This window comes from Narcine bancroftii, chromosome 2 (genome assembly GCF_036971445.1).
Source record: "Narcine bancroftii isolate sNarBan1 chromosome 2, sNarBan1.hap1, whole genome shotgun sequence".
In the NCBI taxonomy this organism is placed as follows: domain Eukaryota; kingdom Metazoa; phylum Chordata; class Chondrichthyes; order Torpediniformes; family Narcinidae; genus Narcine; species Narcine bancroftii.
The window spans coordinates 165,436,688-165,463,465 of record NC_091470.1 but is presented as its reverse complement, the minus strand read 5'-3'; the positions used below and the strand labels follow the sequence as shown (position 1 = coordinate 165,463,465).

Here is a 26,778-nt window from a genome sequence, read left to right as displayed (position 1 = left end):
TTCTCTACCCCCCTTTTTAATTAGTGGGGTAACATTAGCTACCCTCCAATCCATTGGTACTGATCCCGAGTCCATCGACTTCTGGAAAATAATTCTTAAAGCATCTGCTATCTGAATGTCCACTTCTTTAAGTACCCTAGGATGTAGATTATCAGGCCCTTGGGATTTATTGGCCTTCAGTCCCTTCAATTTCCCCAAGACCATGTCCTTAGAGATACTGATTTCTTTCAGCTCCTCCCTTGCATTAGTCTCTATGTTTCCCAACATCCTTGGGAGGTTATTTGTATCCTCTCTTGTGAAAACAGAACTAAAGTAAGAATTTAATTGGTCTGTCATTTCCTTATTCCCCATTATATATTCCCTTGATTCTGACTGCAAGGGACCTACTCTGGATTTCACCAATCTTTTCCTCTTGACATATCTATAAAAGCTTTTGCAGTTGGTTTTTATGTTTGCGGCAAGCTTACTTTCGTAATTTATTTTTGCCCTCTTGATTAATCCCTTTGTCCTCCTTTGCTGCATCTTGAACTGTTCCCAGTTTTCGGATTTGGTACTTTTTTTGGCCAATTGATATGCTCTCTCTTTGGACCTAATGCTGTCCCTAATTTCCCTTGTTATCCACGGTTGAGTCACCTTTTTTGGTTTATTTTTATGCCAAACCGGTATAAATGATTTCTGCAATTCTTCCATTAGATCTTTGAATGCTTTCCATTGTCTATCCACTGTCAAACCCCCCCCATAAACACCACCCAATCAATCTTACTCAACTCCCGTCTCATACCATCCTAATTCACTTTATTTAAATTCAGGACCTTAGTCTCGGTTTTAATTTCTTCACTCTCCATGTCAAGTGAGAATTCAATCATATTGTGATCGATCCTACCCAAAGGGCCTTGTACAACAAGATTGCTGATTAGCCCCTTTTCATTACATAATATCCAGTCTAAAATAGCCTGCTCCCGAGTTGGTTCCTCGACATATTGGACTAGATAACCGTCCTGTAAACATTCAAGGAATTCCTCCTCCTCAGTATTTTTACTAATTTGGCTCGTCCAATCCATATGTAAATTAAAGTCTCCCATGATGACAGCTGTTCCCTTATTGCACGCTTCTCTAATTTCTCTTTTTATGCCTTCCCTCATCTCTACATTACTATTTGGAGGCCTATATACCACCCCCCACTAACGTTTTCCGCCTCTTGCTATTCCTCAGTTCTAACCATATAGATTCCGCATCTTACGAGTTAATATCCTTCCTGTCAATTGTGCCAGTCCCTTCTCTCACCATCAAAGCTACCCCACCCCTTTTTCTTTCTTGTCGATCCCTCCTAAATATTGTATACCCCGGGATGTTAAGTTCCCAGGCTTGCCCACCTTGCAATATATTTACATGGATGGTGAAACAATATATTGCAGTTTTCCTACCTGTAATTATGTCAACTTAATTTTGAATCCCATCACCTATTTACAGAAAACATCCAGGAATAAAATACTATTGAAAACATAGTCTGTGCAGTTCTGCTCTCCTTACTTGAGGAAGAATGCAATGGCTTTGGAAGCTGTCCAGAAGAGTTTCACCAGGTTGATTCCAGAGATGAGAGGGTTAGCCTATGAGAGATCGAGTCATCTGGGACTGTACTCACTGGAATTTAGAAGGAAGAAGGGGGTCTTATAGAAAAGTATTATATGAAAGGCTAAGATAGAGGTAGAAAAGTTGTTTCCATTGGTTGGGGGGCATAGCCTCAGGATCCAGGGTAGTAGATTTAGGACAGAGATGCTGCTTTTCCCAGGGGTAGTGATTCAATGGAATTTACCACTCATTGAGGGCCCCTTAGTGAATATATTTAAAACATGTTTGGATTGGCACATGCGGTGTATTGGGCGGGGGGGGGGGGATGTGTCTGGAAATAGGTCGCTGACACTGTACAATAAATTGTTGGGCACGGAGTAGATGGGCTGAAGTGTTTGTTTCTCTGCTCTCAGTTGTTATAAATGTTTGCATTTTATTTACAGCAGAAGCAATATTCTGCCTTATGCTCTCTTTTTTTTGTGTAGGCCATCCGTGTCTTGGGGCTATTGGGTGCCTTGGATCCGTACAAGCACAAGGTTAACATTGGGATGATTGATCAATCCCGTGATGCCTCAGCTGTCAGTTTATCGGAATCTAAATCAAGTCAGGATTCAGGTACGAATGTGTTTTGTAACAAGGATCTGTTGGTATCTGCTTCTGACCTTTTGATTCTGTGGGTTTTTCTTTGCATAGAATTGAAAGTTGTATGTTGTACCAAGATGAGCATGAAAACTAATAGATGCATTTATCTTTTGATGTGCTGAGATGGACTAATACATGAAACACATTTTTTACTTTGAATAATAAATAGTACATAATTAAGAGATGAGACCAAATACTTTAATCAGTTATTTTGTTGTTGCTGCTTTAAAAATGTCCTGGTGTTTTTCTGGCCAAAATGAGTTGTATGGTCTCTGGTTTTGAAAATCATTCCTCTTTTTTTTTTTAAATTTTTTATTTTTCACACCATAAATCACATTAGCCATGATATACACTATTTCTTTTTCACACATCATTCTTAATTAAAAAGACAGAAGTCACCATTACAGCTTCACTCACATTTTGAGCCTTGACGTTTGAAATCAAATATATTGATACTGTTAATTAATCTTCAAGTGATTTAAAAGCCTTGCAACTTTGATGAGTGTAGCTCTAATTGTGTTTTAATATCTATCAGTTAAAGATGGTGCCAGTGGGAATTGAATTGCAAATCATTTGTTCAAAGCAAATGAAAACTGAAATACAGTAAAGCCCATGGTATCCGGCACCTATGGATTGGTAGATACCACATAAGTGAATTTTCTGGATGTTTGAGATTGCATTCTGTTTGATAGGCGAACTAACAGTGAGCAGTGCCAATTTTAAACTTCCTTACTTTTTACCTATTTATTTTCCGCAATTTTTCTTTGCTGGTTGCTTGAGTTCTGGATAACGGATTTTACTGTACCAGCATTTTAAATCTGCAGATGGACATCCAGGAAGCATTTTATTTAAGTTCTGATCTGTTGTCTGCAGCCTTTGGGACTGTGCTATTACACAAACGTTCTCCGAGTTCACAAATCTTACTTGATCCCCTTACCTTGACTTGTTTTAACATGTGCCTGTGCTGCAGAATCTCTTTGTGAAACAGGTACTTAAACAGATATTTAAACACTGTGTGTTGAAAATGGTCTTTGAATGACAATGTGACCTTGATCGATGAATAAATCGTAATCATTCAGAACAAAATCTTGTGTAAAGTTCTACTCTTTGTTCCAGGATTGAAGTTTCATATTTGTTTCTCTTTTCATCTTCCTTTAATATTAGTTTTTGCTCTTTGTATTTTGCCTCTGCTTTTTATGTTAATATTACATTCTTTTTATGAACAAGAAGGTTTTTAATTGCACCAAGAAATCTACAGAGCAGGCCCTTCGGCCCACAGCGTTGCGCAGGCCCTTCGGCCCACAGCGTTGCGCAGGCCCTTCGGCCCACAGCGTTGCGCAGGCCCTTCGGCCCACAGCGTTGCGCAGGCCCTTCGGCCCACAGCGTTGCACAGGCCCTTCGGCCTACAGCGTTGTCTGACCTAATAACAACTGCCTAGCCTTTCTCTACTGCATAACCCTCAATTTTTATTAGTTCCATCTACCTATCTTATTCTCTTGAGAATTTTGCATCTTATTGTAAAATGCTGCCCCACCGATATTGCATCTCATTCAAATAGACTTTAGTTTAAGTCTCAACAACTGCAGATTATTTAACATTGAGAGACCACAGACATGTCTTCATGCACATTGTGCAATGGTCCTAGTCAGTTATCTCATCTATACACTGGAATCGGCACTATATCAGAATCAGAATTCATTGCAGTATAGTGCAACTATTGCTATAAATTACATTTCAAAATAAATAGTGCAAAAAAAAGGAGAAAGTGAGATTGTGTCTGCTATTTATGGTCCATTTAAAAATCTGATGGCAAAGGGGAAGAAGCTGTCCTTGTGCTCATCTTCAGGCTCCTGTACCTCCATCCTGATGATAGAAACGTGAAGAGGGCATGGTCTGGGTAGTGAGTGTCCTTGAGGATAGAGGCTGCTTTCTTAACACACCAGCTCTTGTAGATGCCCTCAATGAAGTGGATGCACATGATGTCACTGGTAGAGTTTAAAAACTCTGGAGTTTTTTTTTCCTTGGCACCTCCATGACAAACAGTGATAACAATCTGACAGAATGCTCTCCATGGTACACCTGTAGAAATTTTTGAGAGTCTGGTGACATACTTAATCTAGAAATTACATACTCTAGAAATGTAATCAACAAAGAACAACTACTTTTTAAAAAATTATGTCGTGACTTGTTTAAAAGTTAGGAGCTCAGTAAGATCAGACCATTTGGAGTTCCTACAGTGCAAGATTGAAACTCATACGTGTATGGTCCAGCACAGACTAGAAGGGCCAAAGGGGCCTGTTTCCCTGCTGTAATGTTCTTTGGTTTCTAAATGAAATCAAGGTACACCTTTTGAAGCCTCAAGTCTCGATAGTAGGTAGTGAAAGGTTAAACAGACATTTTCAGGTCAATTTTGTTCTTGTGTCTGCAAGCTAATGTGCTACTTGATTAGCATGTTTTTTTCTGCTTAAAAACAATATTTAAAGATTGTTTAAGGGAATTGATAAATCAGTGAATGTCATTATTACTTTAAATATGGACAAACCTGATTTGCTGCAGGTAACACTGGCGACAAAGTTTTTCGAAAGGTTTTCTTCCTGAAAGAAAATTGGGGATTCAATTTCAAGATGAGCAGAATTTCAGATTGGCTGCATCACGTAGGAAGTCGGAGAAACGTTCAATTAACTTTTATTGAATTTGGCCTGTTTAAGCTCATCATGACGCTGACACATTGCGTTAGTTCAACTGACCTAAAAACGTTTTGCCACTGATTTACATTTGTTCTCAGCATCTGATGCGTCCAACAACAGTCAGCCAGCATTGATGGGTTCTAGTTGCCTTGTAAGCAATGTCATAGTGAAACCTTTTCAGCAGGGAACAAGTCCAAGTGCGAATGCAGAAAATCAATTTTCAATTACATGCTTGGTTTTGGTTACTTGACAGAGACTTAAAATAAGGCAGGAAATCACAAAAATTTGGTTATATCTAAAAAAACTGGTAGGTTATAGAAAAACACGGGCAGCCTAGCAGTCAGCACAACACCTTTACAGCGCCAGTGATTGGGTTGGATCCCACGCTGTCTGTAAGGAGTTTGTACGTTCTCACCGTGTCTGCCTGGGTTTTCTCCAGGGGTTCCGTTTTCCTCCCGTCCATCAAAAGTGTGCAGTTTAACGGGCTGTAAATTGGGCAGCACGGACTGGTGAGGCCGAATTGATCTGCTACAATGCTGCTATATGTCTAATTTAAAAAAAAGTGATTTAGCCCAAAATCCATAAAGTACACTCAAAAGTGTTCAAGAAACAAAATCCTCATTGTCCACTATAATTACTGGGGTGTAAAAACCAACCAAAATGGCAGAAAAGCGAATTGTTGCTGGAGAGAGTTCATAAGAAGGGAGCCATCATTCTTTATAGTATAAGTCGTTCCACAGCACTGGGTGTCGCATTAATTTATCTGCCATTGCAAAGATCGGTTATACCTTTCAGCCTTCTTCGTCTTGATGTGCTTCGATTCAGCAACTCCAATAACCTTAAGTAATAAAACATAATGATATTGGGCGCCACTTAGAGTGGAATGAACTATTTGCGCCAAAATACTTATATCTGAAGCATTCTGTTGTGATGGCGCGTGTATTTTATTGACTGAATTCAAAATCTTTCTAAGCAAAATTCATTGTTTGAGCATAAAAAGCAGCATTTGGAATGAAGTATTTGTTGTTTTAAGAATGAACTCAAGATTAGGTAAGTGAAAAAGCACACAAATGCTTGAGAAACTCAGCAGGTCAAGCAGTGCCTTTTATGCAGCAAACGGTCAAGATACAGAACCAATGTTTCGGGCCTAAGCCCTTCATCAAGGTGTGGGGAAACGAGAGATTTCCGAACAAAAGGATTCCTTTATCGTCAAGTCATAAAATGGGTGTAATATTAAACAAAACGTGCTTTGGTCTGCCGCAAAGCAGAATGATTCGCCATTAACAGGTATCTCAAAGACAAACAGAAGCAAAAGATAGTCCTCCTAGGGTCACTGAGTGTCCATTGATTCATCTCCAGTGCTCCCACACCCTCTGCAGCCACACAGACTCCAGTCCAAACAATCGGAAACCAGACCTTCAGATCCGAACCTCCGACGTGATCAGGAAGCCGTCGGAATCCTTTGGCGTCCCGGTTTCGATACCCGGTGCCCCCTTCAGCCAGCCTCAAGCAATCCTTTGACCACAGTTGCCCGCAGCCTCTGTGGGTTTCTCGCTCGGAGTCGCAAACAGCCCTGTGTTCTTCAGCTGCAAAGCCCCTCTCTGAGGCGTCTCCTCTGCTCCTTCTCAAACAGGGGTTGGTCTCCCCTTTTCTGATGCCCTGATTCCTTGGAGTCTGCAATCTCTTAAGGCTGAAGTATAAATATAATCTATTAGTTTTAAGATGATTATTCTTTATCACAATACCATGCAATTTAGGCGAAGTTAAGTTGACCACAAGGGAGTGTAAAACATGGACTCCTACAACTAACAAAATAAGATTGAGGGTGTTTGGTCCATTGATTCACATCCCTTGTCTATTGCTTAGAAATAGCAATTTGATTTTTTTCATCCTGCTCTTGAAATGATAAGGGGAACTGGTGAACTGTTCCTGTTAAGTCCTGTGAATATTTGGTGCCTGCAGCTATTTTGGAGAATACTTGCAGTTCAGCCAGCTTTGCCCATTTCTTGCTTTGAAATCTGAATAACCTTTTTTTTTTAAAAGCGCAGCACAGTAACAGGCCATTTCGGCCCACAAGTCCATGCCAACCAATTTACACCCGGTATATTTTGAATGGTGGGTGGAAACCGGAGGCCCCCCCCCAGAGAAAGCCCACACAAGCGCAGGGAGAATGTACAAACTCCTTACAGACAGCACAGGATTCGAACCTCGGTCCCGATCACTGGCGCTGTAAAACCGCTGCGCAAACCGTTCCGCCCCCCCTATGGCATGCTTGTGCCAATCCATTGAAATTTGTTCAGCAATGAAGGGCACTTGGAACACTGTGTACTCGATCTGTGAACGAAAATCTAAAAGAAACTGCAGATTTTGGAAATCTGAAGCAAAACCAGATAATGCTGGAAATGATTGGAAGGACAGGCATCACGTTTTCAGTCAAAGACTTTGCCAGACGAAAGCATGAGCTTTGTTTTACTTTCCACAGAAGCTGCCTGTGCTGCTGAGTGTTTCCAGAATTTTCTGTTTCTTTGCTAGATTGTAAAGAATGAATCTTCAATATAACATTTAATTTTATTCATAGTTTGTTTCAATTTTTAAAGCCTAGCCTGCAACGGGGACTCGTCACAAGCTTGTTTGTATGTTAAGAGGCCACTTGCTATACTTCATGTAGACTTTATAAATGTGAATGCCTTTTGAAGAGACCAATTTCTGTAGTATGATCTACCTCACAATAACCTCTAATACAGACTACAGATTAAATAGGCCAGAATCGGAATCAATTTTAATTCAGTGAGTCTGTAGCACTGCAGCTTTTAACATTCCAAAGAGATGCCCTTTTTACATTATTGTTTCTTTTGATTGCAGCTGATTACAGCACAAGTGAAATGCTGGTGAACATGGGGAATTTGCCACTGGATGAGTTTTACCCAGCTGTTGCAGTTGTAACCCTCATGCGTATCCTGCGTGACACATCTCTTTCCAACCACCACACAATGGTTGTTCAGGCTGTCACTTTCATCTTCAAGTCTCTTGGTTTGAAGTGCGTCCAGTTCCTGCCTCAAGTTATGCCCACGTTCCTGAATGTAATTCGAGTGTGCGATGCCAATACTCGAGAGGTAGGTTATTAGAATGAGGATTTATGTCATACCTGATGTGCAGGAGCCTGTAGCTTAAGGAAAAATGTTGCAGTCATTTGTGCTTTTGTAGTTGGATTTTATTGGAGTTTAAGGAGCTATTGTACTTTAAAGAACTTTCAAACAATAAATGGAACTATCTCGTATTGAGCGAAATATGGTGCCATCAATTGGCAGTTACCACTGGACAAATTTTGTGAGACACCTGAGCATGGAGAAAGGTGAAGTTGTATTCCACTCCGTTCCATGATCATCAACAGGGAGATGAGAGGCTTTTTCATATTGGCAACTCGCCATAGGTGTGTGAGCCACCTGTATTGACGTATTGGGAGGGCTTTTCTCATTGGACCATGAAATCCCAGGTCCGTGTACTTTTCACATTAAATACATTGGAGCCAAGTTGAAACATCTTGGCTCTGATACAACTTCCTTGGTAGTATCAATCACATGTTAATTTGTAGGCCCCCCCCCCCCCCCCTCCCCGCACCCTTACTGGGTTCGGAGCATTCACACTGGCAGGTGAACCAAAAAAATCAGGTTCAACTGTTAAACCAGGAAAATGCGCTCTTTAAGTCTGTCAATATTTTGCTCTTGATATTTCGTTACGGGAGCCTGTACATCCAACTTGCAGATGATTATAGAGGAAGGTTAAAGAAACAAAACTTCTCTTTTCAGCCCCCAACCTCACCTTCCCATCACATTTTTTGGCCAAATCCATTTGAGTACAAAATCTGGAATAATCGGAGGAAAGTGTGGGTCACGTGCTCTGTTCCTTAATTGGAAAATTAGTCCAGAGAGTCCTTCCTCTCATCACTGATACAAGTCAACCCTTGTATGGTACATGTGTAATAATACATCGCAATGACTGCTGTCAGTCTACAGTGTGATATCAGAAGTTTTGTCTTGGCTCAAAGATTGTGTATAAAATATGCCTAATATTCAGGCATTGATTACCACTGTTGATTTTTTTTTTTTGTAACTCTTAAAGTTGTAAGCACTGGCTCCCGTTCCAGGAGGCCATCTGTTACCTGTCAACAATAAAGGGAGCGCAGTCAGCGCAACATTATTTCAGCACCGGTGCTGACCGGAAAGACTGTTACCTGCATGACCTGGATAGGTTACCTCCGATTTCTTCCTTCCCTCCAAAATGTACCGGGTTGGTAGGTTAATTGGGCGGCATGAGCTAGAAGGACCCTATTCTACTGTGTTGTGTAAAATGAATAAGATTCAGTTTGAAAAATAATGATGTTCAAAGAAAAAAATGAAATATTACCATTGCAGAGTGAGAAGTAAATATTAGCTGTCAAGGATATGGAAAATGGAATAATGCAGCTCCACCTATTGCCAAAGTCTGCTGGGCTTTGGTGTTTCTTGAGTTTGCTAAATATTGAAGTAATGTAGGATAATTCTAAGATGAACTGGATTTCTGCAATGTGTAATTTTGATCCTGTTCTAATTAACGTTAAAAAAAAAATTATGCTTGGCTATGGAAGCTAAAAGCAGAGGGGGTGTTGCACTGCTGTTCAAGAAGACCATAGCAGTACTCAGGAAGGATACTTCGGAGGGATTGGCCAATGAAAATACATGGGTAGAACTTAGAAATAAGAAATGGGTGCTCACCTGGGGATAATTGTGTAGGCTTCCAAATTATCAGAGGGATTTGGAAGAACAAATATCCAGACAAACAGCTGTGAGATGTAAAAGTAATAGGGTTATTGTTATGCAATGCACAAATATGCTGGAGGAGCATCCAGATTAAGTAAAGGGTAACCAACATTTTGGGCCTGGGCCATTTGTTGAGGTTATTGTTATAGTTAACTTTATCCTTCCCAATATTAACTGGTACTGCCTTAGTGTAAGAGGCCTTGAGAGGGTGGAATTTGTTGAATATATCCATGAAGGGTTTTGAAGCAATGTGTAGCAGTTCCACCTTGGGAGGGTGCTGAACTCAACCCTATTTTGGGAATGAGGATGGACAAGTGGTGGAAGTGTCTGTGAACAAAAAGTATAGTCTGGGGATTTGTGTGGTATCCTGAATGCACATTAAGGTAGACAAATCCCCAGGACCTGCTGAAATCTGTACCAGGGCTTAGGGAGAGGAAGGAAGGTGATTCTTGGGGCTCTGTCAGAGATTTTTGCTTCATGTTTAATTGTGGGGTGAGGTACCAGAAGACTGGAGGCTAGCTAATGTCGGTTCCACGTTAAAGAAGGGTCGGAATGATAAGCAAAATCTGACAGCATGTCAAGCCTTCCTTAAATGGTGGCGAGCCTATTAGGAATAGGATTTGTGATCCACTGGAAACTTAGTGACGTGGTATACTGGTCAAAAAAGTTGGGGCACAAGGGTCTGAGATGGTTTGGCTTGGTGTTAGGTGGCAGAGGATAGTTGTCAATGTATTTTTTTTCTGATTGGAGATCTATAGCCAATGGTATATTGCAGAAATCGGAGCTATACATAAATAACATGGATGTGAATGTTGGTCTGATAAGTAGGTGTGCTGACACCAGAGATTGATGGAATTGTGGATAGGAAGGATGGTTGAATGAGGATAGGGGACATGGATCAGCTAGAAAGTTGGGTGGACTGTTGGCAGATGCAACCTAATCCAATCAGTTGTGGAGTTATGTATTTTGGCCTTTATAATAATGGTAAGGATCTTGGAAGCATGAATGTATAGAGGTACCTTGTGAATGCAAGTGAATGGTTCCCTGAAAATGGCGATTAAGGTAATGAAAATGTTGTGTTGCTTGTTAGCATTCATAGGCGGAGGTATTGAGAATAAGATCTGGGGCATATGTGCAATACACCAATGTGCTGGAGAAATTCAGCAGGTGACATCTATAGAGAGAAAAGGGTCAATAACATTTCTGCTGAGCCCTTTGTCACGGTATCATCATGTTGCAGTTGTACAAGACATTGGTGTGACCTTACTTGGAGTATTGTGTGCAATTCTATAGAAAGGAGGTGGTAGGAGGGCAGAAGAGATTCAACAGGATATTACAAAGGGAGATTGGATAGGATAGGGTTGTTCACACTGGAACGCAGGAAGCTGAGGGGTGACCTTGGAGAGTTCTAATTTAACTTAATTTAGATATACGGCACGGTAACAGGTACTTCCAGGCCATGAGCCTATGCCCCAATTACCAATGACACCCATACGTTTTTGAAAAGTGAGAAGAAACTAGAGTACTTGGAGGAAATCCCACGCAGACAGCGTCAGCTTTGAACCTGGGTCGCTGGCCCTGTAATATAACCATATAACCATTTACAGCACAGAACAGGCCAGTTCGGCCCTACTAGTCCATGCCGTAGCAAATCCCCACCCTCCTAGTCCCACTGACCAGCACCCGGTCCATACCCCTCCAGTCCTCTCCTATCCATGTAACTATCTAGTCTTTCCTTAAATGTAACCAATGATCCCGCCTCTACCACGTCTGCCACATTCCACATCCCCACCACCCTCTGCGTAAAGAAATTTCCCCTCATGTTCCCCTTATAATTTTCCCCCTTCAATCTTAAACCATGCCCTCTAGTTTGAATCTCCCCCACTCTTAATTGAAAAAGCCTATCCACGTTTACTCTGTCTGTCCCTTTTAAAATCTTAAACACCTCTATCAAGTCCCCTCAATCTTCTACGCTCCAGAGAAAAAAGCCCCAGTCTGCACAGCCTTTCCCTGTAACTCAAACCTTGAAATCCTGTCAACATTCTCGAGAACCTTCTCTGCACTCTCTCTATTTTGTTTATATCTTTCCTATAATTTGGTGACCAAAACTGTACAAATTTGGCCTCACCAATGCCTTGTACAATTTCATCATAACCTCCCTACTCTTGAATTCAATACTCCGATTTATGAAGGCCAACATTCCAAATGCCTTCTTCACCACACCATCTACCTGAGTATCAGCCTTGAGGGTACTATTTACCATCACTCCTAAATCCCTTTGTTGCTCTACACCCCTCAATTGTCTATCATTCAATGTATATGACCTATTTAGATTTGCCTTTCCAAAATGTAGCACCTCACATTTATCTGTATTAAATTCCATCAGCCATTTCTCAGCCCACACCTCCAGCCTTCCTAAATCACCTTTTAATCTATGGTAATCTTCCTCACTGTCCACAACACCACCAATCTTTGTGTCATTAACCACTACACTGACTGAGGTGCCCAAATATAAAATTACCAAAGGGATAGACGTCATCTTATTCCATGAAGAGTTTTTAAACTAGAGGACATGGGTTTCTGGTGGGCAGGAGATCTGATGAGCCGGATTTAAAATACAATGTGGGTGGATCAAGCTAATAGGGAAGATGGTGGATGGAGCTACAATTACGGCGTTTTAAAAGCGTCAGAAGATATGGGCTAAATGCAGGAAAATGGGGTTAGCAGGTCTGGCGTAGACAAGTTGGGCAACTTTGGGGTGATTTGAGACAGAGTTAAAATTTTATATTTGATCTAACCCATGGAGGAGGTTGGTCCACAAGATTCAGTTGCTCAGTATTCAGGATGAGGTAGTAAATTAGATGAAATGCCAGCTTTGCAGGAGAAGCCAGAGAGGGGTAGTAAATGAGGCCTCGGGGATCAGTGCTGGGTCCATTATCTTTTGTCATCTATATTAACGATTTGGATGTTAATACAGGAAATTGAATAGACAAGTCTGCAGATGAGACAAAGATTGAAGGTGCAGTAGACAGTGAGGCAGTGGGATCTGGACCAATTGGAAAAATGGACTGCAAAATGACTGATGGAATTTGATGTAGGCAAGTGTGAGGTGCTGAACTTTGCACATATTAACTATCTGCTAAATCATAGGGCACTGAGAAGTGCAGTGGAACAGAGGAATCTGGGAGTGTAGGACACAGTTGCCTGGAAATGATGAGATGATGAGAGATGGGTGAAAGGTGAAAGGTTTAGGGGGAAGTTTCTTCACAAAGGGCGATGAGAGTGTGGAATGACCAGGAGTGGTGAATGTGGGCTGGATTTGGACATGTTAAGAAAAATTTGGACCGGTTCAGGAATGGGAGAAGTATGGAGAGATATGGAACCAGTTTGGTAGCGACTTGTTTCATTGTTAATGTCTAAAATATTTTCAGACATTTTAAGTGATTTGTGAGTTTGTCGTGTAGATTTCCTCCTGGTGTTCTGATTTCATCCCACCCTCCTAAACGTATCATGGTAGTGGGCTAATTGGGGTTTGGGAGGCACAGGCTTGTGGGCTGGAAGAGCCCGTTATCATGTGGTATGTCTAAATTAGATTCAATTAAAATTAGATTAATAAATTGAAGAATATTATTTGTAAATCAGAAATATAACTTCAGATGAAAAAATGTAATTACCAAACTATTTATATAACCATTGTTTTCTTGCAGTTTTTGTTCCAGCAACTTGGTATGCTTGTTTCGTTTGTTAAAATTCACATTCGACCTTACATGGATGATATATTTGCCTTGATTAAAGTGAGTATATATAGCAGTTACTTTGTCTCTCCTGCTTTTTTTGTCACATCCATTTTAAATTCGCCTTAGTGTTTTTTTCAAATAAAACCTTGATCCTTTTGCATTTTGTAAATATCAGCTCTGTTGCCTTGGACTTTAACAGCATATTTCTAACATGGTGATAATGACAGCTTGAATTTCTCAGGTAATTTTAGCACTAAATCATTCCAGGTGTTTTGCTTCTCCGTTGCCAGGTTGTATGTGGGGATGTTGAAGATCACGGAGACCACAGGTTCTGAAGAGCAGCTTAAAGGAAGCAGCAACGTAGAAAGGGGAAAAGGGGAAATACGGAGTTTAAGGTCCTGATTGGGGACCAGATTAAAATTATGAATACAATCCGGAATTGAAACAACAAGCAACCAAAAAAAAATCACGGAAAATAAATAGGGAAGTTTAAAATTGGCGTATCTCACGCCACCGGTAAATTCACTTATCTGATATCTACCAAGCCCCATAGGTGCTGGATACCAGGGGTTTACTGTATTACATTAGCACGGATAATCCAGAGGGCTAGAAGTGATTGGGAATGGATAGCTGTGAGGATGAGAACTTTTTAATAGAGATGTCACTTGGGGGTTCAATGAACTTCCCAAATGGTGTAAGTAGACTATTTCAAGGATTAATATATAGTGCCTATCGCTGTCCACCATAGACTCCATGGTTGAAGGTGCTTTTTCGGCTCTGTTCAATGACAAAATAATGGCATACTTTCTGAGTAAGATTATGTTTGCGATCATGAAGTGTTTCAAGAACTCTACTTTTTTGTAAGTACTGGAAATTTGAAATAGATTTTTGCAAGTGTTTCAGCTTTCAAAATGTTGAAGTTTGTGCACCATACTGTTTTTAGTGGAGTAATTGTATTTAGAATGTACAGCTGGATACTAATACCATTGTATACATCATGCAAACAATGACTTCAATTCTACTGTTTTTAATTTATCTGAAGTGGGTATCCTTGGCATACCCTTTGATTTAATGCCCTTTCCTAACATCCATTTTGAACTGGGCCAGTTTGTGTGGCAAAGATATTCTTGGGTCCCAAGTTCCAGAATTTTGGCCCAGTTGCAATCTTTTGCTTCATTGTTGCAGTTTATCAGTTTTATTTCTCGTATTATTTTCTTGTTTCCTGATGACATCGGGGGCCTTTAATCGCCCCCCCCCCCATTCCTGACTCTTGGTCACTTGCATCCATCAATCGGCCTGATACCCTTCATCCTCCACCACACTGGGGGCAAATGTACCTACCAGCAGGTCTTTGAGTCGTGGGAGATAAGTAGAACGAAAATCCCACGCAGACTCTGATTAACCATTGCAAAAGTAGGCCTTTTTAAAAATAGCATTTTTGATTTTTAAAGTCATTTTCTTTTTGTGTTTACAGGAATATTGGACTCTGAACAACCAAATGCAGAACACCATCATTCTGGTTATTGAGCAGATTGTTGTTGCTTTGGGAGGGGAGTTTAAACTTTATCTGCCACAGCTAATCCCTCACATGTTGCGTGTCTTCATGCACGATACCAGTACAAGCCGCAGTGTCACAATCAAGGTGAGTCACCTAAAGGTTTGATCCTATTTAATCAAGGAGAAGCGTTTTTTAATTGAAATTCTAAAGCATCCAGTGTTCCAATCATGGAGTACGAAGTTGTATTCAATCTTTGTTTTCTTTTAGACTGCGACTGTCATTCAATATTCCACAGATGTTTGTCACAAGATATTGAAGTAGCAGTAGGCCCATTGGCCCATCAAATCTGTTCCATTCTAATTATGAGCTGATCCATCGTCTCACTCAGCCCCCACTCCCTGGCTTTCTCTCCGTAACCCTTGATGCCCTGACTTACGAAGTACCTGTCAATCCCTGTCTTAAATACACAGAGCGTCCTCGCTTCCACACCTGACTGTGGCAACAAGTTCCACAGAACTCACGACCCCTGATTTAAAGGAATTTTTCCACGTCTCTGTTGTAGATTGACACTCTTTTGTCCTGAAGTTATACCAACTTGTCCTAGAATTCCCTACCACGTGAAACATCCTTACCATGTCTACTCTGTCCAGGCCTTTCAGCCTTCAAAATACCTCTAAGGTGCCTCCTCATCCTTCAGCACTCCAAGAGCTGACAATCATTCCTCTAACCGTTTCGTTTCTGGTATCATTCCAGTAAATCTTCTCTGAGCCCTCTCCAACACTACCACATCTTTTCTCAAATAAGGCACCCAAAACTGTACATAGTGCTCCAAGTGAGGCCTCAAGTGCTTTATAGAGTCTTTATCAAAGCTTAGTGGAGCAAAGAAAACTGTCACAAGTAGGCATCAGTTCTTTACAGCACATTTGTTCCATATAAATGGCTTAATTTTTCATAAGTTATGATGAAAAATAAGTACCGTAGATGGTAACAAACAAGTTCTAATTTGCAACACTGGGTTGGCTGTTCCTCGTTTGTCAACTTGGCAACAACTGAATTTATTTTTATCTTTAAAATCCTATTAGACTTAAATTGGTCATTGATGATAAATGAGTTACATGAAAAAATTTGTAGTTATAAATGAACATTGCACATCACAGAAGTATTATAATGAAATTGAAGGTTCTGGCTTTACTGTTACATTTTAATCAGCTTAGTTTTGTCATTAAACAGAAATTTCCAGTGGATTATCAGTTTCCGAAACAAGCGTACTATTTCCTAATTTCTTATTATGGGGTGGGAAAGAAAATCTGTTTGTACCACTCAATTTGAAAACTCGACTTTCTTAATAAAATATCCATGTTTCTTTTGTATTTACATAATAATGCATAAAAATCTAATGTACACTATATACTTCAACTTGTATAGGCAAAGTCGGCATAGATAGGCAAAACATTCAAAAGTTTAAAATTGGCACCCCCTAGTGGTTAGTTTATCAATCCACAACGCGCACAATCTCAAACAACTGGAAAATTCACTTATCCGGCATCTACCAATCCCCACCCCCACCCAGCACTCATGGCAGTGCATATTTCATTTTTGTTATCTTTATTCTGCATTCTCTCAATTTGTAAAGAAAGTACATTTCTGTTCCGTTCTTGACTGTCTCTTCATTTTTGTTTCTTTTTCCAGTTACTAAATGCGATACAGCTATTTGGAGCCAATCTCGATGATTATCTGCATCTTCTACTTCCTCCAATTGTCAAACTATTTGATGGGCAGGAAGTACCACTGGGACCAAGAAAGTAAGTCTGGCTGTTGTATTTTTCCAACTTAGTATTTTCTGAGGCTTTAACAAATCCAGTCACTTTTCTGCCGCCTTTTAGAAACACAGAGTATCTTTGAGAGTTGGATGAGATATGAGGATCACAAAATCACTGAGTTATAATTTGCTATAAAGTAACAATAATGCAAATGACTATACAGTCTCATCTGTATTGATGCTTAGAGTTTGATTGCTTCTTAAGGTTTGATTGAAAGAATATAAAACCTCTCAATATGTAATAGTCAGATTAGATTTAGATTACATTTCGATTTATTGTCACATACATGGCATCACATATAACCCTGAGATTCTTTATTTCTAAGGGAGAGGCAGAATTGCCACTAATTGGTACAGGTAGTGCAATAAAAACCTGAACTCAACATACACATTTAAATAAATAAAGAACTGGAAACAAACTACAAAACAGAAAAAAAATCAATGAAGTGTAAGAGTCCTTAAATGAATCCCTGATTGAGTTTGTCATTGAGGAGTCTAATGGTGGAGCGGGAGCAGCTGTTCCTGAACCTGATGGTGGTTGTTGCACCTAGACCTTTTTCCTGGTATTAGCAGCGAGAACAGAGCGCGTGCTGGGCGGTGTGGATCCTTGATGATGGCTGCTGCTCTGTGACGGTACAGTTCCCAGTAGATATTCTCAACGGTATGGATAGTTTTGCCTGTGATGTCTTGCTCTGTATCCATTACCTTTTGCACTTAATGTTCTAGAAAGCCTGCAGTAAAGTAAAAGAATAGATTCCAAGTGTAAACATTTCAAACTTTTTGGCCCAATGTAAATATGGTTGACAGGAAGAAGGACAAAAATTGGCCTGGTTTCTTGATGATCATCCATTGGTCTGTATCCACTATACTCTAGGGTGGCCTTGGAGACTCTGGATCGCCTGACAGAATCTCTAGACTTCACAGATTATGCCTCAAGGATTATTCATCCAATAGTTCGTACACTGGACTGCACTCCGGAATTGCGGCAAACTGCAATGGACACACTTTCTTCATTGGTGTTCCAACTTGGGAAAAAGGTGAAAACCAATTCTTTACCCCTCTTTCCGATATGGATGTATGAACTTGTACTAATACTACGTCTCTGCATTTTTGTTCCAACATTATTGCTGGCTCATCAGGATTGTCAAAACATTTTAATTTCACATCTTGGACAGGTTTGAATCTAATTCAAAATAATGTATTTACTCTCCGGTATTGGAGAGCCATATGGGATTAATTTTCCCAACCTTGATTCTGTTGTTGACGGGCATGAGCCATGGGGAGAACTGCTTAAAGACAGCGCCAGATTTGAATACGGGTCGCTGGCGCAGTCATGCTGTTGGGCTAGCCGCTACACTTTTTCTTCCTTAATTCTTTGGAAAAGGCTGATCTACAAGTTAAAACGGTCTCTTCTAGTGTTTTCCTAATTTAATTAGTATTTGAATTTTTACGTTTTAAGTTGACTATTTCACATTTCATAGCTGAGAAATGCTTAAAAAATAGAATGAAAGGATAATATTATTTGCATTTATATTTTAATACTACCATGAGGTTCTTAAATTTATTACAAATGAATGTGATTTCATTTTGGAATATTGCAAGTAAATTAACAGGATGGACTTGCTGACTATACTGTAAGTTGCAAGCTAATAGTTGATAGAGATGCCATGGTAAACGTACACACTTCTTGAATGGTTTATAAGTACCAAGGAGCCTATATCTTTTGAATGCAGCCTTGAAATCACTGTCCTTTACAGCGGCTTGTAATGAATGTTTACTAAGGGAAACAAGATTGAAAGCTGCTATTTTTGGCGAGGTTCCACATCTGGTGAAGTGCTGTATGCATTTCCTTTAAATGAATGGCATTTTTTTTTGTGTGTTGGTGAAAAGAATGCTCAACACTCTTCTAGTTGGCAATAAACTGTTTTAGTAGAGTCTTTGGTGTATTGGGTTTACTGTGGAAAAACTGAGGTCAGAAATGTCCCTTTTGAGGCATTCGTAGATGGACATTAAATATGGCGATGAGGAACAGAGCAGTGTGTAGTAAGACTGAATTTTTTTTATTACATAAGCCATGCACAGAATTCTTTGTGTGCCTTTTAACATGCAAGAATTTAACTTCATTATTTCATTAAGTGGAACAGTAAAATTCTCTTTATTCTCAAAGGTAGGAAAAAAACCCTTCATGTGAATTCTCAGGTGCAATTTTGTTTTTAATAGTATAATTAACACCACTATGTTTATACATTTTTAAGAATTCATTTGTGAAAGTTTGCTTATTTTCTTGATGACTTGATTTTCTTGAAGCAGTCAGCAAAACAAATCACAGAAAATAAATAGGTTTTAAAAAAACAAAACTGAATGTTTAAGATTGGAGCTCCCAGCGGTTAGTTTGGCAATTGTGCAACACGGTCTCGAGCAACCGGAAAATTCACTTATCCATGGTAGAACTATAATATAAATGCAAATGATATTAGCCTTTCTCTCTTTTTTTTTTAAAAGCATTTTTCAGCTAGGAAATGTAAAATAGTCAACTTAAAACATAGAGTGTCTCCCCCCCCCCCCCCCCCCCCGCGTGTCTGCGTGGGTTTCTTCTGGGTGCTTCGGTGGCCTCCCATTTGTCAAAATGTACCGGGGGCGGTTGGCCAATTGGATGTGATTGGGTGGCACAGGCTCATGGGTCGAAAGAGCCTGTCACCGTGCTGAATATCTGTCTAAGAACAGAAGACCCCAGAGGATGGATTCTGTGCTTAATAATGATTTGCAATGGAATGGTAGATGATAGATTTTTCACCTACAAATTCCCAAAATTAACTTGTTGAGAAAAAGTCCTCGCTGGCTCAACAGCAATTGAAATGTTGTGCCTAGGTGGTGTCTTTCCCTACACTTTGAATGCTCCTTGTGTGTTTAAAAAAAAAATAAAATAAATAAATTAAAAAATATATATATTTATTTATATATATATATATATATATATATATTGATTACAGAGTGTCGTTTCTCCTTGAGTCTGCACAAAAATCTTTTATTTTTTCCTTTGGCTTATCTTAAATGTATACATAGTAGTGAACTGCCTCACTAGCCGGTAGGATTTTGTCATTTTTTGCTTGCTTGATTTCTTCTTGAACCATTTTGTTCAATCGCTGGTCGGGCTGCTCTGAAGGAAGGCTTCCCCGTTGACTTGGTTTCCTCACCTAGAAACAGAAAGCTGTCTGCAGACAGGATTGTCATTGTAGCCCATTTTGATTTATGTCAGAACCGAGGGGGGTTAGTTTTAAAGGTGAGAAATAGGAGCTTTAAAGGGATAAGTTGTTTTATCTTGCACAGTGGCTGTTGCTTGGAACACGCTGCCACAGGAGATGGTGCAATCCGATAGAATTTCGAAAAATAATTGGCACGTGCTCTGAATAGACAAGGCACAGAGGGAAATTGGCCTAATGTGGGCAAATGGGCAGAGATCAGCCTGGGTGTAGTGGGCCATGGGTCCTGTTTCGGTGGTGTGCATGGACTCTCCAACTTAAGTTGAATTGCATGGAGAGAAATCTTTTCAATGCTGATATTGAAATATCGAATGGACTCTAAAACTGATGCAGGCGCTGATGTGTGATGCCGACATTGTCGCTTGTAGTTTTATGGGCAGAGAGAGTTCATGCCCGATGTTCAAAGGAAAGAAAATTAAAGGTGACGGAGAAGAGGAGAATTTAATTTTCTGTTTCAGGCTTGAAGATTGAATCCAGTGCACTCTCATTTCACTGGGTTCTGCATCTCACAGTTCCAGCAGGTTTTTTTTCCTCCCCACTGCCCCCATTCATTTTCCAGATAGATCAACTCTGGACCACAAGCATTCATTTTCAGTTCAAGTTTTATTATCTGACTTTTCATGTGCAACCAGACAAAACAGTATTTCTCTGGACCAAGGTGTGCACATAGCAACGCATGACACATAGAATATAAGCATCACAAGTCTACATAAAGGTAAAATATAAAATAACTATTTCAGAATAATTTACTCATTTCATTTATAAGGGACCCAAGGTTGCAGAATTCTGAGCATTAATCACGCCACCTGTGGGAAGAAGCCAATTTCCCAGCCTGGCAGTCCTAATTTTGAGGCTCCTGTACCTCCTTCCTAGTGGGTCAAAGATGGTAGGGGTCCTCAGTAATTATTTGAGCTTCATTTAAGCAATACTCCTAGTGAATGTCATCCGTATAGGTAAGGGAGACCCTAGTGATCTTGTCGGCCCTTTTAATGTGTTGACTTCTGGTCCAATGTTTTGCAGCTACCGTACCACATGATGATGTAGCTAGCCAGGACGCATTCAATCTCCTGTAAAATATTTTCAAGATTGGGCCTGGGAGCCTTGCCCTCCTCAACCTCCTGGGGAAGTATAGGCCCTGCTGCGCATTCCTGACTAATGAGGAGGTGTTGTGGGTCCAGGTTAGGTCATCCTTTATATGAACACCAAGAAACCACCTACTTAGCCATTATGGAGAGTGGTCCACCTTCATCCTTCTGAAGTCCACGATCATCACCTTTGTCTTACCCACGTGAGACTCAGGTAGTAGTTGCACCATTTGACGAACCTCCCAATCTCCTTTCTACAAGCTATCTCATTGTGGCCGATGAGGCTAACTACTGTTATATATTGTTGAGGCAGTGTCAAAAAAAAGCAACCTTTATCCCACCACCGAGGCCATGCCCTCTTCGCTCTGCTACCATCGGTGGGGGGGGGAGGGGGTACAGGAGCCTAAAGACAAGCACTCAGCGGCACAAGGACAGCTTCTTCCCCATTGACATCAGATTCCTGAATAATCAATGAACTAAAATTCTGCCTTACTTTTCATGCACCATTATTTTTAATTTTTTTATAGTAATGTTGTAAGATGGTTTATAATTTGAATGTTTGCACTGACGCTGCCACAAAACATCGAATTTCAAGACAATAAATTCTGATTCATCCACAAACTCAATTTCCCTCTGTCAGCTGGGATTGCAAACTGTTGTGCAGCTGAGCAGGTTGGTCTCTTCCTCGCTGTCGAAACATTCTCTTCCCTCCAACCCCTCTCTGCAACTTTAAATATGTATTCTCATTATTTCAGCTCATTAAAAAAAAAATCACCCACCTGAAAATTTACTGTTGTTTCCCCTCTGTGTATTGCTTCGCCTGCTGTTTAAGCATCTGTGGTTCTTTACTTTCTGATTGTTGGAATATATTTGATTGCATTTGGAATACCTGAATTCTGGATGTCCAAAATGGTGTGAGGCCCATTGGCAAGTTTTACATGAATGGAAACAAAATGTGGCTTGCTTTATTTTTTCCACTTTTGTGTTCAGGGGCTGTCAGTTTACATGGTGAAGCTTGTGACATACAGATGTTACAGTTATATTTGATAATATGTTAAGACCAACATTTAAGGAATGAATTATGGGTCAGATGCAGTTACTGTTCATTGCTGCTCTGATCCATCATTTCTTCAAGTGTTGGTTCATTGTGCAAATGACTGAAAGATCATTAATATTGTGTGAATCATTTTGTGGCTTCAGTGGACTCGTATGAACTGCAGTGAGGAGGGGCTGGTGTTGCAGCAGTTGTCGCCCCACAGTTGCAAGGGATCTGGTTTGATCCTGGCTTTAGGTGTAACTTGTCTGGGCTTTCTCCATGACCACACAAATTTTGACTGGGTGCTCTAGTTTTCACCCACATCCCAGGCTCGTATAAGAACGTAGAATGTTACAGCACAGTACAGGCCCTTTGGCCCTTAATGCTGTGCCGACCCACTGTATATATACCTACCAAAAATAACTAAGCCCTTCCTACCTCATAACCCTCTATTTTTCTTTCATCTATGTGCCTGTCTAAGAGTCTCCTAAACTCTAAACTGCCCGTAATGTTGCAGCCTCCACCACCATCCCTGGCAAGGCATTTCTGTCACCCACAATGCTCTGCATTTATATTTAAAAAAAAATGAACCCCTGATGTCTCCCCCAAACTTTCCTCCCTTCACTTTGTTGAGATGTTCCGTGGTGTTTGCTTCTCCTGCCCTGGGAAAAAGGTCTACCTTATCTATGCCTCTCAGAATCTCGTAGACCTCTTAAGTCTCTTCTCGTCCTTCTTTACTCCAAAGAGAAAAGTCCCAGCTCTGTGAACCTTGCCTCGTCAGACTTATTTTCCAATTCAGGGTTAATTCCATGGTAATTTATGCCACAGTGCACTGCAGCTAAGTTGACAAATTAAGGTTTAGGGTTTTTAATTTTTTTTTATTTTTCACACTAGAAACCATACTGACCAAAATACATACAGACATTTTTTTCTTGAATATATACAGTGTCATTTTCTCCCCTTTTTCCCCCCTCCCTTCCCTCCCTCCCTCACCCCCCCTTCCTATTTATTCAAAGTTCAATCTATAAGATACATTAAACCCGTTAAACAATGTCGTCACTTAATAAAAATAAACAAGAAATTTTTGTCTTTTGCTTTTGTATACTGAGTCAGTTCATTTCGCTGTCTTCCCCTTCTGTCATTTTAGGTGGTGGAGGTCCGTGGTAGGATTTCTCTATTGTGTTTCATGTATGGCTCCCATATTTGTTCGAATATTGTGATGTTATTTCTTAAATTATATGTTATTTTTTCTAATGGAATACATTTATTTATTTCTATGTACCATTGTTGTATTCTCAGGCTATCTTCTGATTTAGGGGTTGAAGAAAATGCAAGGGGAAACTGTTGTTGAGTGCAGGGTTATTGGGGAGAGGTGGAATGAAACTGATGGGATTCTGATCCTGGATCTTGGCATTTGGGCAGAAAGACCGACTTCTCTCTCATATAAGAAAGATAAATCCTACAGGCTCAATTGAAAACAGAGCCTTAAAGATGAGCATCTGGATATGAACTTGGCCAAGCATGTGAGGGATTAACTGATTCATGGCTTGAGCTGGTTACTATCAAGTTCAAGATGAACACATTCCATGTTTAAAAGCGTTCACCACTGGATATGATCTAATCATTTTTAAGTTGCTATGTATAGGGGAATCTACCGCAGATGTTCATTTTGGAGTCCCCAAGGTTATTTGCAGGCGATGTTGTCGAGCTCCATTTCGGCATTTCAGAAATACTTCAGGGTGATGTGCACCAAATAGTAGTGGCAGTGATTGTTGTCTTTGGATACGGATGCCATGCTTGTGCTATCCTGGCAGTTTGTTTGGATGTTAAATGTGAAGAAGAGTCTTTTCCCAGTGGCTTGAGCAAATTTTCTCCTTAAGCTTTAATTTAAAAAAAAAAGCTTGACCTTAATTTTTTTTTTACATGGAACATCAGTAATATATCTTTACCTGTCACGGACACTGCAAGACCTGCGGAGCTCCTCCAGCATTTCCATGTTTATATTACTATCGGGTCCTTGTGTCAATTGGCTGCTATATTTCATTGTAGTTTATAGGCCCCGGCCTCGGTCGAGTGAGGCAGGCGGAGGCCCCGGTCCGGGCAGGGAGTGGGAGGCGGCGGCCCCAGTCCGGGCACAGGGTGAGCAGCAGCGGCCCCGGCCCCGGTCCGGGCGAAGGGTAGACGGCGGCGGCCCTGATCCGGGCAGGAGCAAGGGGGAGACGGCGGCCCCGGCCTCGGTCGTGTGAGGCAGGCGGAGGCCCCGATACGGGCAGAGAGTGGGAGGCGGCGGCCCCAGTCCAGGCACAGGGTGAGCTGCGGCGGCCCCGGCCCCGGTCCGGGCGAAGGGTAGACGGCGGCCGCCCCGATACGGGCAGGAGCAAGGGGGAGACGGCGTCCCTGGCCTCGGTCGAGTGAGGCAGGCGGAGGCCCCGGTCCGGACAGGGAGTGGGAGGCGGCGGCCCCAGTCCGGGCACAGGGAGAGCAGCAGCGGCCCCGGCCCCGGTCCGGGCGAAGGGTAGACGGCGGCGGCCCTGATCCGGGCAGGAGCAAGGGGGAGACGGCGGCCCCGGCCTCGGTCGAGTGGGGCAGGCGGAGGCCCCGATCCGGGCAGAGAGTGGGAGGCGGCGGCCCCAGTCCAGGCACAGGGTGAGCTGCGGCGGCCTCGGCCCCGGTCCGTGCAGTATGGACCGACCTAGGAGGGGAGGCAGGCCCCTCCAGCCCGGGTAAGAAACCTGCATAGGAGAAGGCCACTCCGATATAAAATCTACGACCCAAGGACCTCGCTGCCATGTCCCAGCTTGCTTGGCCACGGCACACGAACCATGGGTGTAAAGGGTGGGGCCAGTACTGCGCGCACTGCACTCCACCTAAAAGCTCCTTTGCGCAGGCCCGAGGACAGGTCCACGTCCTCCCCCTCCACGTCCTCCCCCTCCACGTCCTCCCCCTCCACGTCCTCCCCCTCCACGTCCTCCCCCTCCACGTCCTCCCCCTCCACGTCCTCCCCCTCCACGTCCTCCCCCTCCACGTCCTCCCCCTCCACGTCCTCCCCCTCCACGTCCTCCCCCTCCACGTCCTCCCCCTCCACGTCCTCCCCCTCCACGTCCTCCCCCTCCACGTCCTCCCCCTCCACGTCCTCCCCCTCCACGTCCTCCCCCTCCACGTCCTCCCCCTCCACGTCCTCCCCCTCCACGTCCTCCCCCTCCACGTCCTCCCCCTCCACGTCCTCCCCCTCCACGTCCTCCCCCTCCACGTCCTCCCCCTCCACGTCCTCCCCCTCCACGTCCTCCCCCTCCACGTCCTCCCCCTCCACGTCCTCCCCCTCCACGTCCTCCCCCTCCACGTCCTCCCCCTCCACGTCCTCCCCCTCCACGTCCTCCCCCTCCACGTCCTCCCCCTCCACGTCCTCCCCCTCCACGTCCTCCCCCTCCACGTCCTCCCCCTCCACGTCCTCCCCCTCCACGTCCTCCCCCTCCACGTCCTCCCCCTCCACGTCCTCCCCCTCCACGTCCTCCCCCTCCACGTCCTCCCCCTCCACGTCCTCCCCCTCCACGTCCTCCCCCTCCACGTCCTCCCCCTCCACGTCCTCCCCCTCCACGTCCTCCCCCTCCACGTCCTCCCCCTCCACGTCCTCCCCCTCCACGTCCTCCCCCTCCACGTCCTCCCCCTCCACGTCCTCCCCCTCCACGTCCTCCCCCTCAAAAGATGCTCACAAACTCAAGCTAGCATGCTGGAACATCAGAACCATGCTAGACAAGGCTGACAGCCACTGACCTGCCCTCATTGCACATGAACTCCTCAGACTTGACATCGACATAGCCGCTCTCAGTGAAGTCCGCCTGGCAGATGTAGGCAGCCTCCAAGAACGCGGCGCGGGCTACACACTCTACTGGTCTGGCAAGCCTTCGGATGAATGACGCCTATCTGGTGTAGGCTTCATGGTCAAGAGCTTCATTGCCTCCAAACTCGAAAACCTTCCGACAGGCCTCTCGGATCAAATCATGTCCATGCGACTCCCACTTCAAAACAAACGTCACATCACCCTCATCAGTGTCTATGCTCCAACCCTCCAGGCGGAACCAGCAGAAAAGGACAAGTTCTACACCGACCTGCGCAACCTCATCCAACGCACCCCTACAGCCGACAAGGTTGTCATCCTGGGCGACTTCAACGCTCGTGTCGGCAAAGTCTCAGAAACCTGGCCAGGAATCCTGTGCAAGCATGGCGTCGGCAAGTGCAACGACAATGGGCGCCTCCTGTTGGAGCTCTGCGCAGAACAGCGGCTTGTCATTACAAACACCCTTTTTCAGCAGAGGGACAGCCTTAAGACCACCTGGATGCATCCCCGATCCAAACACTGGCACCTCCTGGACTACATCCTGGTGCGAGAAAGTGACAAACGAGATGCGCGGAATGCCACACTGACCACCGGCTGGTTCGCTGCAAGCTCAACCTTCACTTCAAGCCAAAGCCCAGGAACAATAAAGCCCCCAGAAAGAGGTTCAATGTTGGAAACCTGCAGTCAGACGAAGCGAGAGGAAACTTCCAGGCAAACCTCAAAGCAAAGCTCGACGATGCAACCCGCCTCACGGACCTGTCCCCTGAAACCCTCTGGGATCAGTTGAAGACTACCATACTGAAATCCACTGAAG

General features: G+C 42.7%; 1 protein-coding gene across 7 annotated transcripts in view; it reads left to right on the top strand.

Annotated features, from left to right (window-relative positions):
• Nucleotides 1–26,778, top strand: part of mtor (mechanistic target of rapamycin kinase) — a 275,568-nt gene that overhangs the window by 73,759 nt on the left and 175,031 nt on the right. For all 7 annotated transcript variants that reach the window (XM_069919038.1, XM_069919040.1, XM_069919037.1 and 4 more), the window contains exons 18-23: nucleotides 2,055–2,184; nucleotides 7,761–8,011; nucleotides 13,402–13,488; nucleotides 14,906–15,073; nucleotides 16,619–16,731; nucleotides 17,623–17,785. In XM_069919038.1, the coding sequence (XP_069775139.1) occupies nucleotides 2,055–2,184; nucleotides 7,761–8,011; nucleotides 13,402–13,488; nucleotides 14,906–15,073; nucleotides 16,619–16,731; nucleotides 17,623–17,785 (912 nt within the window). The remainder of the gene's footprint in view (nucleotides 1–2,054; nucleotides 2,185–7,760; nucleotides 8,012–13,401; nucleotides 13,489–14,905; nucleotides 15,074–16,618; nucleotides 16,732–17,622; nucleotides 17,786–26,778) is intronic.